Source organism: Anabrus simplex, chromosome 2 (assembly GCF_040414725.1).
Source record: "Anabrus simplex isolate iqAnaSimp1 chromosome 2, ASM4041472v1, whole genome shotgun sequence".
In the NCBI taxonomy this organism is placed as follows: domain Eukaryota; kingdom Metazoa; phylum Arthropoda; class Insecta; order Orthoptera; family Tettigoniidae; genus Anabrus; species Anabrus simplex.
In genome coordinates, this window is record NC_090266.1 from 138,668,935 (window position 1) to 138,688,017 (window position 19,083).

Sequence of the window (19,083 nt, forward strand, 5' to 3'; positions counted from 1 at the left end):
GCTGGCTACGTGATTGCTCGGGAAGTTACTACATAGGAAAGTCTCCTACAGGCCTGGACACAGCTGTTATTCGCTCTACGAGGGGAGCATTGTTATTTCAGCGCAGCTTTAACAGATTATTTCAACATCTTAACAGACGTCAATAGTGTTAGAAAAGAAGGCACATATCATCCTTTGCTAATTGTGAAACCACGAGTTCGATGCATTTGTGTTAATATTTTTGTGTGAAAGTTTCAGTGTACTGCAAGTAATACGAGTTCGATACCGGCCGAGGAAATGGAGGCCTGCAGTGTGAAGTTCGTGTGCCTTGGAGACATCGCTTGGATCAAGATGCAGCACTAAAACCCAGAACCTATGCCAACGGCGTCCTAATGCCTTGAATCCTGCCTAGAACACCATGGTCATCAGGACATCCAAGTTAAGTCGACATTTCATTTATACTGGGTATTATCTGTTCTATGTAGCTGTAATATGTAGTTAACTTTCTTCTTGAAGGGATTATTAATTATACAGTAGTTCGAGTAGCTTTTTAGTATCTTTACCATGTTATTTTCTTGCATTATTCGACATTGGATTTGCAGTTTCACTTACTACGTGATTTTAAGGTACATGATGACAGGGTGTCAACATCATCGGCCATGCGGGTTTCAAATAGCTATGTCATCAGACATGTATCTGATTTAAATGTCAGCCATCTACTAAACTTTAAGGAATTTTACATTTCTATTCGATTACTATGATATTGAGGATTGTGTACGCGTGATATTTTCATTCTTCGAAATGTATTTCTCTTATATTTTGCCCAAAAGTGTTTGCTATATTTTACACGAGGCAACAGGCTCATCTGACATATTAACGCTGTGCTAACGATACGGATAGCTTTCTTTGAATCCAATTTCATACTTTTTAAGGAAGGATAGTGTCTTATTATTATATTTATATGTGGTTCAAATCATTTATATGAATTTTCCCGTAATATTTTGAACGGATGTTGCGAGTTATTTTCGACATTTTTACCTCTCACATTGTGCCATGTGGTGAATTATGGAATGAATTATGCTGATTTTATGTGCTATTCAAAGGCGAATCTTCACGTCTCTATGGATAGAGGCATATTTAATATATTTTTGCGATGTTGCGTGCATTGATGAACGGAGATTTTGGAATAATTTATCGTCATTTGACGTATGTGCGAGTTGTTGTTTGTGAGAGAATTATAGGCGATAGCGTCTTCATTAAATATTGCACCACGAGGTAAACCACATGTCTTCCTTCAAAATAAAATTGAGTGTATGAGATAGTTATTTGTCATACTGGATGAGCGTCATCACCAATAATATTAAATCGAAGTTGTATAATACTATTCACTTCCTCAATATATGCTAAATGTTGGTAACGTCCTGAGTTCGATCCCGATTGGCGATATTTTTTCAGTCATCATTACCTAGATTGTTTGTACCAGGTGGATTAGTTACAGGTGCGGATCATTATTTACAGGAGTCTGCCATTCCCAGGAGATGAATGGACAACGTGTGGACAGGTGTATATTTGTAAATAATACTCTTAGTTGTAGTTGGTTGCAATTGTTTTTCCTTGGTGGATGATGGTAATGGGAGATCATTTCGTGCATTTTTATGTTGTTATTCCACAGGTTGTGTGATTTAATTTTATTGTGCAATATCGATTTATGTGTGTAACCATCGTAGTTCCGAATTTTGGCGTTGTGTCAGGATTATGACACATGCTTAAGGATTTAATTTAAATTAATTTTTTTTCTTTCTCTCACTTTCTTGCCTACTTTGCCACGTAATATCACATGTATTATGTTACACCGAGCAGATAATCATTGAAAAGTCGATTTAAATTGGAAAAGTAATTAAATTAAAAGTGAAATTAAGCGACAAAAGTAATTTGTTAAAACTTTTTTTTTTTGTATTTTCATTTTTTTTCAGTCATATAACTTTAATATTTAAAATCTTGTTCCAGATTTTCCGGCATGAATTGACATGCGTGCGAGCATCATTTTCTAGAAAAATCAGATAACATTCAAAGTAATATTCGGAAAAAAATGTGACGTGGACAAAACAATTTTGTCAGAATGAAATAGAATTCATTAACATGTTGTTTCAATTTTTTGGATGTACAGCAAGAGTTGATATAAAATTAAAATTTTAGCGATCATTTCACATAATCATCATTCTGAGAAGGAAGGAATTATTATTATTTTTGGAATAAATCATCCACCATTTATTTGGATTTCGATGGTTCATTATTTACGAATATCTGCCCATCTCCTTGATCCACACCATTTTTCTTATGGAACATGTCAATCCCTTACTGAGCACCCCTGAGGGGGCGCGTGCCTCCAAATGCTAGTCGTGGCTTAAACGGGCAGAATATATATATGCATGTATGTACCTATGTATCCCCAGAAGAAACCAAGGTAACATGTATGTGTAAGGATACCACCAGTGATATGAGGTTAACAGGCACTGGTATTCTTGTGTTAAATACAGGCTGTACAATATACGGCCCACATAGCAAAATACAAGGTGCAGGCAAGGTAAAAACTACGCAGAGTAAGGATGTCGTACCAGAAGTAACACTTGCTAATGACCGCTGTGAACAAATAGGTAGTGAAATTAAATTAGAACAGATGCCTGAAATTGAATAACCTTTTGAATCGCATTGACGATTTAAAGTGGGCCACCCATAAGACAGATGAAGTGGAGGAAATGGTGAAACAAAAAGAATTAGTGCATAGACAGTTGATATATCAACACGTTAATGTGTATAAATATATTGTTTGGGTTGTTATTAGTATCATAAGTTTAATTTTAGGATGTTACTGCTGTAATTGTGTCCCAAACTAGGGTTTCCAGCGAGGGAATGGTTTGATGGTGCACAGGTGCATTGCCCAAATATTTGCATAACACAGTCATTATGAAGGGAGGAAAGGTTAAGACATCAGACAAAGTTTTAGCAATAGTCCAACATCCCAGGCAGATCCGAGGACGCGCGGAGATGTCTGAGGAAATCACGGAATTACACTCCAGGCCTACTGGGGGAGACCCTAGTACACCTGTGAGATTCATAGAAGCAGTAGAAATAAATACAAGTGTCGACCAGATTAGAGAACAACCTTCCCCTTCACCACAGAGTCACAGATCCCAGCCCACAGAAAACAGTAGGGTGTGAACAGTACAGGACAGAAATGGACGCAACGTAGGGTTGCATCCATTTCTTCTCTAAGGGGAGAGATGTCGTGTATACTGACCTCCCCACGAGTCGAACCGGTGGACTGTCAGATAAGCGGCAGCGGGGACTCGACCCTAGAGTATCGCAACAGGAATAAGCCAGTATAAGAATATTAGTTTGTAATAAGGGACACCTTGTATGGCATTATAATTATGTGTAAATATATTTTATGAAGTGGAATGAAAGAGAAATATTTCAGTAAACCAGAGGAAGAAAGAGCCTTAGTCAGGTGGCGAGCTTGCCTCACATGCTTACGTGATGTTTATGAGCACGGATGTTTGTTATTGACAAACCAATGTTTAAGTAGACCGTACAAGTGGACACGGCCTCAGCTGACAAAGGGATCCGAGCCAGCATCCCCAGTGCAGTGATTTTCCAGCCTAGACAGAGAAACAAAAGTACAGAGTAAGAGATGGAGATGTTAGTATCCAGAGGCAGCACTTAGCAGGGCAAATGGCTCGGAAACGCCCAAAGCCCAGCCCCTAAGGTAGTGGGAAGGGACTGACCTTTGCTTGACTGAAGGCAGATAAAACCTGAATCCAAGATGGCAGAGGGGCTCTCTTGACAGTGAACTGGAGACAGTTGTACATAAGGTGCCGCAAAGCAGAGTTTTAATCCCGCGCAGAGTACTAGGCTAGTGAGCAAGCTCCCGTCAAGCCGACATAGTGAAAATTTGTATAAAAATTGTACATAATAGAGTTATCATCGTCCTACTTAATAAAGGACTATACTTTTGTACTTCATGTTAATATTTCGGGAGTTTCCGGGACCACAAACGTACCTAACTACCTCCCTACAGGACCGCTCGACAGGAAGGGTAGTACGCCAAATTCATCGGCCAGTGACCAACCACTAGAACGTCTCACAGGACAGGTAGGTCACGACAGCACCGACATAGATAAGTTTTATGGCGACAGTGTGAAAGGAAAGGCCTAGGAGTGGGAAGGAAGCATCTGTGGCCTTAAGGCAATGTATCGGTGAAATTTGGTGAAAATTGTGAAAAAAATCCATTTTTAGTTTTTTACGTTCTTATAATGTTTATACCTTGTACTTTCTTTTTGAGCTTTGTTTTATTTAAATATCAGCCATTTAAAGCCCTTAGCGGCCATTTAAATGGCCCAGTGCAAGTGGGCGTTGCCGCCCATCAATACTACTCTCCTGAAAATCTTTCGTTTTGTTTTCCGAAGATTTTGAATGTAAGAAATTTTGTTCCTGTGGGTCTTTATGTTGGCTCTTCTGACGGACTATCAATATATTGAGTTGAATTGGCACTTATTTCAGTGATGGAGATTGTCCATGTGTTGAATGTAAACAAAGAGTTGTGATCTCATGTTTTGAGTTTATCATTTGTGTTTAGGCCTACTCTGCTTTTCTGTAAATTCTTAAATGTTATATTTGTAACAAGTGTGTTATAAATGATCCATAAACAATAACAAGATCTACTTAGCGCAAGCAGCTTAGTTTTTGAGGTTGGGATTTGTGAGGTTGTGTAATTATCAGTGTACATAATGGGGAGAAGAATTGAGACTTGTCGTCGCCGGAAGAAACGTCCTAGTAAAGTGTTGGATAAAGTGAAAAATGCCATTTCTAACAGGAATAAGAATGTAAGTACTAGTTTACAAGTTCAAGTAGGGGAAGTTAAAATCCCCACACCAAATATTGTGCCCGGGGAATGCATAGTGTAATTTGGGCTAAGAGTCCGAAGGAAGTGTTTATGTTAAATAACTGGAGATTGCTGTAACATCAGCAATTGCTGAATTCAACATGGGTTGTGAAGCAAGTGAGAAACTAAAAGCCAGTGTTAGGGGTGTTAAAGTCAGCATTTCAGGACAGAAAATTAGTGTCATGAGGGACAAGCGTAGAATTGACCACAGTGGAGTGTCTGTGCGACAAGGGTTCAAAACAGCCCGAAGGAAACTAAAACTCTCAAAACTGCTAGTGAGGCCAGCAAGAAGGCAGCAGAGGGTCCAATATATGGTGCTGGGGAGTTCTAAGTCAACTAGATTCAGGTACTGGACTATTGTTCATGTCTAAAATTTCAATCTCTTTCTCCTCAGAATTTATTTTCCAGCACTTTTCAAGATTCAAAACGCTCCTCATGCCACAATTTTCCATCAATCTTCTTGAAACTTTTAGGATAGTTTCAGATACAATATAATAACAAACTGATGTGCAAATTTTAAAATACATGCAATAGTTCAGTGGCAATCTAGTTTTTTCTCATCATGATCATCATAAAATATATTTTAAAAGTTAAGCCTATGTGAAATAATTTGTTCCTTTCAGTGTAATTAAAATTTGTCAAAACCCACACATCACTTCTTTTATATTGGTCTTTTGAAACCAAGATTAAATTTTAAGCCAGATCTGTTGAGCCGTTTGGCATGAGGAGCATTTTGTAGGTATATCAAAAATTGTTAAAAAATATTGATAAATTTATGAATATCTCATAAACTGTTATTGATAGAAACTTGAAACTTTGTATGTCGTATTATGCTGATACTGACATTAAATGATCAAAATTCTGAAAACTGTAGATTTTAGGATTTTCACAGGGGCATTGCCTTAATTAAGGTACAGCCCCAGCATTTGCCTGGTGTGAAAATCGGAAACCACAGAAAACAATCTTCACGGCTGCCTACTGTGGTTCGAACCCAAACTAATTAGGACCTTGAATACTTAAACTGTCTCAGGAATAAAACAGATACTAAAATCAAATATGAAGTCAATGCATGTTCTAATATAAAAGTTACATTTTTAAATAGAATGCTTATAATTGATATGTACAGTAAGTGTTTTCACATTCTGGACATTCCTATTCAATGTACATGGCGAGGATTATGTTCAGACTCAGTAAAAATTTATTCCAGCATTTCATTGACAAGTAGCAATAGCTCAGAAGAAGTACCATGACAACCTTGCATCCAACACTTGGCCACCTCTACCACTCATGTCTTCTACCTGAGTTACGATGATAGATTTTTCTACCATCATTTAACTCTTTCGCTGCTGTGGTCACATTCATGAACAGCATGCCAAGAGGCTCGATCCACGGAAGTCGCATTATTGAGAGTTCATATCTCCCCTCACTGCATGTATCATATTTCCGCAGTCCATGTATCTAGCAGCCTTCTTACATATGTTGATAGTATGTGGAACTATTTGAACTTAACTGTGTAAAATTATTGTTGTAAAAAGTACTTCTTTCAAAATAGGAATATCATACAACAAGGAACTACAGAATAGTTCACCAGTGTAAGGAGTGATTTTTTTCTAAGTTCCCTGTAATGTATGATGCAATGAAATTTTGTAACATTTTTGTTTCGAAAAACCTTTTTTTTTTTTTTTTCAAAATTTCTAAATTGTTGAATATGTCATAGGAATATCATACCACCAAGGACTACAGATTAGTTTGCCAGTGCAAGGAATGACTTTTGTAAGTTATCTGTAATGTATTATGCAATGTAATTTTATACAATTATTGTTTATTACAAAAGTCCCTTTATTCAATATTTGAAATTTTTCAAAAAAAATCAAAATATATAACAGGAATACAGAATGGTTTGCTGGTGTAAGGAATGACTTTTGTACGTTCTCACTCACTTATTATGCAATGTGAAAAATTATTCAAAAAAAGAAAAAAGGCACATTTGATTATGCAGCCAAGGGATAGTGTGTGCCACAGAATTCCACAGCGAGGGAGTTAACGATTTTTAAAAATCAGCATCTGAAACATCCTGATATCTTAATCTACTGTTAACAGTTTGAAGGAAGAAACTGTGAAGAGTACATCATCTACCTCTCTTCGTTTGTAACGGGTTAAGAAGTACATAATATCTAACCAGTAATAATTCATGCCAATGTTATGCATAACATGTTATACAAGAAACTTTCCTGCATAATAAAATTCCACATAGAAGAGAATTAAGCCAGGTTCACAACTTCAGTATCATTGGTAACTAACTTACAGCAATAAGCTTCAGAATAACACGAGTTTGCAACTGACCATTTGGTCCAAGAACTTGATATAACATCTCACATATAAATTAGAAGAAACAACAAAAGAAAAAACAAAAGTAAGGCACCATTCACCACAAAACTTGACGTTCTGCAAAATGTAATAATGGTATGTATAGTACCAATAATATTAATTTTAAGAAGATGAAAGAAAGAGAGAAATGGTACCCTATATCAGATCTTTAAAATCTAGAATTTCATGGAGAATATTAATACACAGTCACACTTGATCAAAAATTTTAAGGACATAAAATAGACATAGGCACACTTAGTATGAAGGGAAATACAGCAAAACCTATTTCATTGTTTAACTATATTTTAAAAATTGGTATTTGAACAACACATCAGGTCCAACACTACTAGTATGCTTAGAAATTAAAATCTAGGCACTGTTAATACTTCCTGTGATGTAGAATTGAGTGAATCTTTCTGTGTTCTCGATATTTCATCTTGGTCACGAAGTCCATTGTCATCAGCACTTTTAACTTCATGTATCTTCTGAGGTAGTGATGTAAACTTCACTGTATCCGAGAGGCCAAACTTTGAAAGTTCCAAGGAGCAGCTCGGACAATTCTTCATGCAGTTCCTGCACAAGAAAACAACAATTAAGACTAATTTTAATTACCAGAAACACATTTTGCAGGCCCAGAACCTGTATGCGAGATTTCCTATGGACAAGCCTGACACTACATAGGAAAATGGGTACAAAAGAAACAAATGGAGAACTGGAAAAATACTCCAGGATGCAGGCTTGCAAAGGAACTGATAAAAGGACCAAACCAAAAGCATACTAAAGAACTGTTGACACTCAGCAGGAAAAATATAAGATGGGTAGTAGGACTGTTGACAGGACACTGCCATCTGAAAAAAAACGCCTACATAGAATTGGAGTAATAAGAGACAATATATTTAGGAAATGTAATGAAGAAGAGGAATCAGCTGAACACATACTTTTCAAATGTGAGGCGCTGGGTAGAATCAGACTCTCCATTCTAGGACTACCACGTGAAGAGAGAGAGAGAGAGAGAGAGAGAGAGAGAGAGAGAGAGAGAGAGAGAGAGAGAGAAAATCCAAGAAGACCCAATAAGAACAACCTGCAGCTTTGTGAAGAGAGCAGGTATATCTAGGTGGTAATGAAGGAAAAGCATGGTAGCAAAAGATCTTAGAGGTCAACGCTAATTAGGAACTAATATTTAGAGACCCAATGAAGAAGGAGGAGGAGGAGGAGAAGAAGAATTTCAATTACAATACAGAAATGTGTAAGGCTATTACATTTAAACATTTTGAAAACACAATTATAATATTTTGTATGTTCTCACTTCAAAATTCTACAATATTAATTTTGACCACATCAACTGTAGTCTAGTTTACACAATCTATATTTTCAATTTTCTATGTTGCATTTTGACAGAAGTGCTATCAATAGAAAAGTAGCAATATTACAGTGCAGTAAAAGACTTCAAAATTTTGAAGATAAATATTTAATGTTTAGCACACAGCACAATCTTTCTAGCATACATTTTTACAGGAAATACAGGGTCATTCACATAAACTCAGACCGAATGCACGGTGTTTATACTCTGTTTTGAGGCAGCTGCCTCAGCCGAATTTATGTTGCACGCAGCTGCCCTGCTTTAAGCGTGTATACAATCTTATATGAAATCTTACCTTATAAAAGATGCTGGAAGTGTCGTACTTCTTGCATTATACAGGCATTGTATTTGGTAACCACATTCTGGCTGATGCAAGTGAGTTTTGCCACTGTAATGTTTCTGTTTTCTTTCAGTTCCTCCAATGTGTGAGGATTTGTTCGATACTCTTTCTTTCGGTTTAACCCACTAGTAAAAAACATATACTGTTAGATCTAGAGAATGTGGGGGCAAAATAGACCAGCACTGAGCACTCTGTCTACAAACACTTTCAAGATTGTAAGCAGGGAATCTTCTGCTGTATGAGCAGGGGCTCAATCTTGTTGAAACCACTCACCTGATTTTTCTTCTTCTCTTAACTGATGGAAGAATGGCGTCAACATGTCGTCTTGGTACCTCTCTGGATTTACTGTTGTCTCGAAAAAAATAGGCCCAATTATTCGTCTTGCACTAAGAGCACACCAAACACCACCCTTCCTATCATAATGAGGGACTTCATAAACATCATTAGGATTCTTTGCCCACCAATAGCAAAAGTTATGACTGTTCACATGACTATTAAGATGGAAATTGGAACATTTACATACGAAAATACAGTGTTGCAATGGTAACTCTCTCACCATGTTACCAGCTGAGATTCAGCCTGGCAACTCATGCTAGCCAGGTTGAACACGTGCAGGCTGCTTGCAAGGTCAAAAACTATGCGCACGCCTCCCATACTTCAACTGCCATAGTCCACAGTACAAATACCGTGCGCTCGGTCTGGGTTTACATGAGAGACCGTGTACTCTCTGTACATCATCACATCACCACTCTTTCCACACCCACCTTCCTCCACTGATCCAGCTCTGTATTTAGAAATAAGAAAACACAAACCTTTGTAACTGTAACTTGTACATCTTTTAAAAATAAAAAATTCAGTAAAGTGATGATGATGCTTGTTGTTTAAAGCGGCCTAACATTTAGGTCATCTTCCCTATCAGGAATGTAAAAGGAGATGTAAAAAGGTGGTAGCTAAGAAAAGTTGGGAGGGACTAACATGCAAGATGGAAGAGGATGTTAATGGGGGTAAAAGGATATTGCATGGACTTGCAAGCAAGAGGAAATAAAGCGTATATATAAACCTGGTGAAAGAGGAAAGTGGAGAGTTAACAACACAACTAGAAGCAAGATCAAAAAAATGGAAAGAGTACTTTGACAAATTATTAAATGTGGAAATCTGAAGGGCTTTATTAGTTCAGTGGCTTAGCTGCTGGCTTCCCATCTGGGGGGAGGGGGCTGAGTTTCGAATCCTGGTTGATCCTGGGCTGAGATTTTCATCTCAAGAATCATGTGGCATCAACAAGGGCACCCAGTCTTAAATCCTGCTCCAGCAACCCTAGAAATAACTGGGACAAGCTAAAGAAAGATATTAAATGTGAAAAACCGTGCAGAAAAGGTGCTGGAAGTACAATACTTAGAAGAAAGAGATATTACAATGTTAGATGCAGAACTAGCAATCAGACCAATGAAAATGGGAAAAGCGGCTGGGATAGCTGAAATAACCATGGAGAAGGTAAAGGTAGCTGGTCCTGCTGGTCTTCAATTGCTGTATAGATTGGTAAAATGTATATGGATACAGAAATGTGTGCCAGAAGAACGAAGAAAGGAAATAATACTAGTATTTAATAAGGGGAAATGAAAGTACGCAATAACTATCAAAATCACATTTGTATCACAAATTACAAAAATAATTGAAAGAAATAGAAAGGAGATTGAGAGGAAAGTTGGAAGGACCGTTAGAAGAGGAGCAATATGGCCTTAGAAAGAGCAGATCAATGCTGAACCCAATCTTTAGTATGAGAAGGTTGACTGGAAGACAATTGCAATATGGCAAAGATTGGGTGATGACATGACATTTTGTGATATAATAATGCACCCAGGAAAAATGTACAGGAAGCAATGGTAAGGGAGTTAGCAAAGAACCAATGGAAATTATACATACAACGTATGCAAATGTTTTAGCTATGTCCAGACCCAAGCTGGGAGGACAAAATGTTTTAGGAATGTTACTGGGCTAGGAAAGAGAAGTGTGCTGTCACCACTATTACTTTAATGTTAGTGGACGAAACTATGATGGAGTCAAGGGAAGCATTTGGTGAAAGAGAGATGAGCAGCACTGAAGATATTGTGGTATGGGAAACTGACACTAAGGAAGTACAAGAACAACTGAATGTAATGAATGAGAAAATTGTGAAATATGGTATGAAATTCAGTGTGGAGAAGAACAAGATGATGGTGATAACAGGAGGAATCACAGTAGGGAAAGTAATTATAAGTACTGGAGGTAAGAACCTTAAAATTTTGGACAGCTTCAAAATACCTAGGAAAGTATGGAAAGTAATTATAAGTACCAGAGGTATGAACCTTCAAATATTGGACAGCTTCAAATACCTAGGAAACATACTAATGCAAAATGCAAGGCTGGATGAAGATATTAGCTAAAAGGGGGCAACAAGCAAACACATTCTACCAGAATTCATGGAGAATAGAATAAGGATGTTCTAAGAAAGTGACAACACCGAACAAGTCCGTGCGGTTAGAGGCGCACAGCTGTGAGCTTGCATTTGGGAGACACTGCGTTCAAACCATACTGTCGGCAGTCCTGAGGATTGTTTTATGTGGTTTCCCATTTTTACACCAGGCAAATGCTTGGGCTGTACTTTAATTAAGGCCACGGTCGCTTCCTTCTCACTCCTTGCCCTTTCCTGCCCCATCATTGCCATTAGACCTATCTGTGTCAGTGCAACGTAATGCCAATTGTAAAAGAAAGAAAAAAAAGAGATGTGAGGGATGAACTATACTTCCACAATGAAATATGCAGCAGAGACCTGGGCAGTGATAAGAAGACAGGAGAGTAAAATTCAAGCCAATGAAAACAAAATTCCTAAGGAGTGTGATAGAAAAGACAAGGAAAGAGAGTGAGAAATAAAGATGTCAGAAATGAAATTGGAGCAGAAAAGTTGAATGACTGATTTGAAAAGAACATACTAAGACAGAATGGAGGAGGGAATGATATCAAAACAGAAGGAGGCTAAATTTCAGGGAAAGAGAGCAAGAAATATTTAAAAAAAATATATTTGATTTACGTCACACCGACACAATAGGTCTTATGGCGATGATGGGATAGGAAATGAGATAGGATCAGGAAGGAAACAACCATGGCCTTAGTTAAGGTGTAAAAATGGAGACGACGGAAAATCATCTTCAGGGCTGCCGACAGTAAGGGTCGAACCCACTATCTCCCGAATGCAAGCTGACAGCTACGTGACCCAAACCATCCAAGAAAGAATCCTAAATAAAAATGGATAGACCTGATTAAGACCAGTATAGTAAGAAGGAACCTGGAACTGAATAGAACTACAGAAGAAGCAGCAGAAGGTGCAATGATAGAGGGGAAAGTGGAGGAGTACCAAGAATGTCCCAAACCAACTAAAGCTGGATAAGAGGAAAGAAGGATGAACAGTTTGTTGGGTGGTTACATAGTAATTGTGATCTAATTGCACTGTTCTCTACATTTCTAATTTAGATTAACATAAAAATTAATTTTTTAAGGGGTATAAAGTGGCAGGGAGGGATTCAGTTAGGTGGAAATGTAGTAAGCAGTCTGGCCTATGCTGATGACTTGGTCTTAACAGCAGACTGTGCCAAAAGCCTACAGTCGAATATCTTGGAACTAGAAAATAGGTGCAATGAGTATGGTATGAAAATTAGCCTCTCGAAGACTAAATTGATGTCAGTAGGTAAGAAATTCAACAGAATTGAATGTCAGATTGGTGACAGAAAGCTGGAACAGGTACATAATTTCAAGTATTTAGGTTGTGTGTTCGTTCAGGATGGTAATATAGTAAGTGAGATTGAATCAAAGTGCAGTAAAGCTAATGCAGTGAGCTCGCAGTTGCGATCAACAGTATTCTGTAAGAAGGAAGTCAGCTCCCAGATGAAACTATCTTTACATCGGTCTGTTTTCAGACCAACTTTGCTTCACGGGAGCGAAAGCTGGGTGGACTCAGGATATCTTATTCATAAGTTAGAAGTAACAGACATGAAAGTAGCGAGAATGATTGCTGGTACAAACAGGTGGGAACAATGGCAGGAGGGTTCTCGGAATGAGGAGATAAAAGCTAAGTTAGGAATGAACTCGATGGATGAAGCTGTACGCATAAACCGGCTTTGGTGATGGGGTCATGTGAGGCAAATGGGTGAGGATAGGTTACCCAGGAGAATAATGGACTCTGTTATGGAGGGTAAGAGAAGTAGAGGGAGACCAAGATGACGATGGTTAGACTCGGTTTCTAACGATTTAAAGATAAGAGGTATAGAACTAAATGAGGCCACATCACTAGTTGCAAATAGAGGGTTGTGGCAAAGTTTAGTAAATTCACAGGGGCTTGCAGACTGAACGCCGAAAGGCATAACGATCTATAATGATGTATGTTAATTTTGAATGTAGTTGGCTGGTCTCATCATGCTGTTAACTAACATAAACAAATTAAACATAGTTTTTACCTTACAAATTGAAAGACTACTTCTTTCTTCATTGATTCATTGACCAGTGATGATCTAACTTTGCTGAGTTCTGATTCTTTCTCTTTGAGCTGATGTCGTAAGTGATAGATTGTTTCCTCAAGCGATTCAAAGATTGCCTAGAATGAAAGATAAAGTGGTATTATTGTGCAAAAATAGTAGAATGATGGACATCAGACAAATCAAGGAAACTCAATGTATAGGACTCAAAACCACAGATAAATTAAAGGATTCCTTTGTAAAGTTTTCTATGTCAAACTCATATTTACCATTCTCAGCTTGATTAAAATTTACATTTAGGACCTGCTAAAGACACATGAAATCCTAGAGCAATGGGAGAAAGAATACTTCCAATTATATCTTAGTACCGATTTTTCTTCTGTGGGGATGACATTTTTTCTCACAACCAACCACCTCAAACAAAGTTTATTTCGCTAAGATTTAGAAAATGTTTTTTGGCCTCTATTATAACATATGAAATAAAAATTATAATATAAGAAAATAAATCTGTACGAGAATTCTCTTTTTAAAAAGCACCTATGTAAATAATAAAATGAATTGTTACAAATTTCTGTTTGACAGAAAAACTACCATTAACAATTTCCAAGAATGAGAATTACGCATTAGGTCAAACAAGAAAAGTGACTTACACACATAGGATGCAGAGGTCACATAAACAAATGAACAACATATTCATAACACAACAAATTCATGGTCCCTAGCAGCCTTGGTAAAGTGCTGCTACAATTTAAAACTAAAAAATAATCCTTTATGATATGTATTTGAAGAAAAACTTTCAAAGTGTGTTGTAGTAAACTTTTTTTCAGAAATACAGGGAGTCTAATTTAAGACTTCGCCCTTCTGCTCACAGGCCACAGGAATCCCCAAGCAAGCGCCATAAGGCTTGCATCAAGCTTAGCATGATAAGAAGGCAGGACAGCTGATGCAACAATTCCCTAGTAACTATTGGACGTTTAACATGTGTTATGAGGTTATTATCGTGATGGTTAGGTACACTACAGTGCAGAAAATACTTCTGGTCATGCGTTATTTGCACAAAAAGAAGAAACCAGTTAAAAATTGATTCTGAAAATTCTGTAGTCAGTTTCTCGGTTCTACAGTACCATGAGAACGTTATGCGATACAACTAGTTCACAAGTGGTGTTCCAGAACTAATAAGAGAAAACAGGGAGAGAAAACAGCTTTCACACTGGAGAGGTTAGAAAATAAACAGGTAAGAATGGATATCAGTCCACATAAGTTGCTTCAGAGAGTAGCTCAGGAAACTGGTATTTCACATTTGTCTGCACGTAATGCAGCAACATTATTACATTTATGACCTTACCAGACTCATGGAGTCCATAACATACAGCCTACAGATTTCATTGCAAGAAGGAGATAAGAGGATTTTTTTTTACCTCAACATGTTTTTACTTTGTCAATAATGATCACTGTATTTTAATTTCACTTCATCAGGAATTTTTAATTCATTTGTATAATGTAACAATTGAACTTCTACTGAGGCTGGCCTTTAGATTAGGCCAAAACATGTATAGATATCGTCCCATGTAATATAGATGGTTGTTTTGTACTGAAAAGGATCATATACCTACATACTTTTTATTTGTAAAGTGATAACCGTCAATACGGAATGAGATTTATAACATGCAATGAATGAGTATCGTGGATCTGAACTTTCTTTTTATGACAAAGGAAGCATGGTTTCATTTATCCCTTTAAGTTTCTTTGGGATGTGGGCTTCTTACCTAGTGTACACTACATGCTCCAGTGGGATATGCAGTGCCCCCAATTCCAGTTGTAGTTTGATGTGCTGGACACAGGGAGCGCATAAGTTTCCTCAGTCATGTATATTTCTCGACCAGCAAGTCATATGTTAACAGGTGGGAAATATATATCCCACTGGTTCCTTGCAGATTATGTCATGTTATAGCCAGCAAGTTAGAAGCAATTTATTGTAATTCTGACCCAAGGATGAAGTGTAATTGTTAAGAATACACTTCTGTAACACATATACAACTAATAATATTATTGCACCTTGAATCGCTGATTTACAGTTATAATGTTAATTGCTAAATACGAATTCAGGTTATGTCTTGTTTACAAATTTTGATGTTTCATAAATAAATTCAGGTGCAAAGATCACAAGTTTATGATTGCGCATCAGTGTATTACATGTTTAGTTGCTTCTGTATTATATATACACTGACTGAGTAAATGTCATGGGATAGCGGAGCACTGATGCGCAGGTGTGTCTGCGCACCACACGCCCCCTGTGCCAGCGGCAGTTTTATAGGAGACCTTGTGAGCAGTGGCTGTGCATGTGACATGTGTAACGAGGAACGTCGTCGTGAGCTGACACCGTTTGAATTGGGAAGTGCGATTTTGGAAGTGGTGCGGGAATTCGGCTTCACACGATCAACCGTGTCCAGGGTGTATTGTGAATGGTTAAATGCGGGTGTCACCGTCTATAACAGACAAACAACCGGCCGTCCAGCTACCGTAACCGGCGACATCTAAGACGGACTGTCAATAGGGACAGACGGGCAACCGTGCAACAAATCACGGCTCAATTCAACACAGGCCGTGCTAGACAAGTCTCCCAGTGGACAATTCATACGAACATGGGTTCTATGGGGTATGGGAGCCGGCGCCGCACATAGGTGCCACTGTTAACCCAACGTCATCGGGCACGACGACGCGCATTTGTCGCCAGTCACCAGGGATGGACACTGGAGCAATGGCGTAACATGATATGGTCGGACGAATCACGATTTCAACTGCACCATGCCGATGGGAGGCACCGTGTATGGCGCAGACCACAGGAAGCGATGGATCCCGCCTGCCTCGAAGGTGTGGTCCAGGGCGCTGGTGTCTCTGTTATGGTCTGAGGTGAATTTTCCTGGTATGGAATGGACCCCCTAGTTGTTCTGGAAGAGACTTTGAATGGTACACGGTATGTTGAGCTGCTCAGAGACCATCTCCACCCATTTTTGGCCTCCAAGCGCCCAGACGGTTCTGCAGTGTTTCAAGATGATAACGCGCCACCACTTCGCTCCCACGTCGCCCGGGAATGGTTGTAGGAACATGCAGCGGAGGTTCAACGACTGCCATGGCCACCCAGGAGCCCCGATATGAACCTATCGAGCATATCTGGGATGTCCTGGAATGCAGGCTCCGTGCCATGGATCCTGCACCCACGAACAGACCAGCATTGGCGGCCGCTCTGCAAACGATTTGGTGTCATTCAGGACAAACATTTCAGATTCCCTATGGGAATCAACATCTATATCACCAGGGACTTGTCGACTCACTTCCACAGCGTCTCACTGCAGTTCGCAGGGCCAGAGGAGGCCCCACACGCTATTAGGTGACTATCCCATGACATTTGCTAAGTCAGTGTATAAAATATGGGTATGGTGGTCTTATATTTGATTCTAAATATACAATAAAATGGATTTTTCCGGTTTCTTATTATTTTGCAATTTAAAGGGTTAAGTGGATATGTCAATTCATACAACAATAGAATCTGGGATGTGAACTGCAAAGTGTATTTAAAAATCAGATCTCTTTGAACATCATCTATAAATACCGAGATCAGTTTCGTTTACCAGTTTATTTGGTTGCTTTATTTATTTATCCTGAGCATATATATATATATATATATAGCTGGTGAATTCAATTTTGATTAGTTTTTATAGGCGTGATCAAGCCGCTTCTTTGAGGCGATTACGTCCACTCACCATTGCGGGCGCTGTGCTCGCGGTCACCGCTTCTCTGTGCTCCTATGCATTGGTACTCCGCTACGAAATCTTAAATTATACTCCCTGTCCTTTACTGCCAGCAAAATTAGAGTTAGACGAACAAGACCATTATTTAGTACAAAGAGACTGTTCACTAAATGCACACACTCGGAAGAGAAAATTGATGAGATTAACTATCTGAGTGAACAATCATCCAAAAAATCATTAAGCAGATTACGCCGGCAGGAAGGGGTGCAAGCAGGGCAAGCTTAACCTCAAACTATACAAAACAACACCAACGTATAAAACTGCAGAAACAGACCAGGGACCTACAATCTGATTTTGGATGATTTTTGCGGGGTGTCCACAATGATATTGTTGTGCTGTTAATGACATTTCTTGCAGTCAACTATAGAGTTCAGAAAAACCAGAGCATTCTTCATCTGTTACTGAACAACTTAAACAATGGGTATGTGGGGGCACAAGCAGTGCATCTAGAAGTATCAGAATCCATTTTCTTCAGAAAACTTACTTCTGTAAGATATGCAGAAAATATTATTGTACCTTTCAAGATAGGTTAATGAATTTCATAATGTTTACATTAGTTTGCATTTTCATTTATAATACTATAATACACTCTTATGACATGTATTAACTGCCAAGCATTATAACGGCTGATGGTCAAAGTTTGCAGGTAGCTGCCAAGAGCACTTCCCTCCCATTGTTACCCATAGCAGGCTGCATTTCTGGCAACGACTCTATACTACCATCCTGCTACTAGCAGTGGTCTACCTGATCTAATTTTTAATTTATTTACAAATGGCTTTACGTTGCACCAACATAGCCTGGTGTGGAAATGGGAAACCACGGAAAACTATCTTCAGGGCTGCCAACAGTGGGGTTCGAACCCAACAAACAACAGAGGGAAGATGAGGGACAGGGAACTGTTGGTTTGGAAATAGGAGGAAGGGAAAAGGTAGGAAAGGAAAATGTAGAGTAGAGGATAGGAAAAGACAGGTGGAACAGGGTCATGGGAAGGAGAAAAGGGAGGAGGAAGTAGCTTCTGCAGCTATCAGGAAAGATAGGGCTGACCAGGAGGGAAGGGGATCAAATGAGGTGGGTAGGGTTGAGGCTCTGGTCATGGGGGATTCCATCGTTAGACACGTGGGGAAAGTGTTTGGAGGAAAGGGTACCAGGGTAGAGTGTTATCCAGGAATTAGGTTGAGGCAGATGTTGAGGAAAGTAGAAGAGAGGGAGGAGGGGAAGGAGAAGGTGGTAGTGTTTCACGTTGGTACCAACAACGTAAGGCAAGCTGATGTAAGTACCAACATAGTTGGAGACGTGTGGGATCTGGTAAATGCAGCACGGGTGAAGTTTAAGAAAGCGGAGATTGTTATTAGTGGAATACTGTGTAGAAGGGATACTGACTGGAGGGTGATTGGGGATTTAAATGAGACTATGGAGTGGGTATGTGGGAACCTGGGAGTGAAATTTCTAGATCCTAATGGGTGGATAGGAGATAGGGATCTGCGCTCAGATGGCCTTCATTTAAACCGCAGTGGTACGTATAAGTTAGGAAATGTGTTTGGAAAGGTAATAGAGAGGTACATTAAAGGAAACGGGATGGCCTAGGGAGCGGTGATAAAGGAACAGGGAACTGGAATTCAAGTAGGGATGACATAAAACTGTTAGTGTTGAACTGTAGAAGTATTGTAAGGAAAGGAATACATTTAAGTACTTTAATAGATATATATTTACCAGATATTGTAATAGGAGTTGAATCATGGTTGAGAAATGATATAATGGATGCAGAAATTTTCTCACGGCACTAG

At 38.7% G+C, this 19,083-nt stretch overlaps 1 protein-coding gene across 4 annotated transcripts in view; it reads right to left on the reverse strand.

Moving 5' to 3' along the window:
• Positions 1–5,507: 5,507 nt before the first annotated feature.
• The window catches only part of Snx16 (sorting nexin 16), a 131,647-nt gene continuing 118,071 nt past the window's right edge, over positions 5,508–19,083 (reverse strand). For all 4 annotated transcript variants that reach the window (XM_067138923.2, XM_067138920.2, XM_067138921.2 and 1 more), the window contains exons 6-7: positions 13,473–13,609; positions 5,508–7,861 (exon numbers count right to left, since the gene is read on the reverse strand). In XM_067138923.2, coding sequence (XP_066995024.1) covers positions 7,651–7,861; positions 13,473–13,609 — 348 coding nt within the window. In that variant the 3' untranslated portion in view covers positions 5,508–7,650. The remainder of the gene's footprint in view (positions 7,862–13,472; positions 13,610–19,083) is intronic.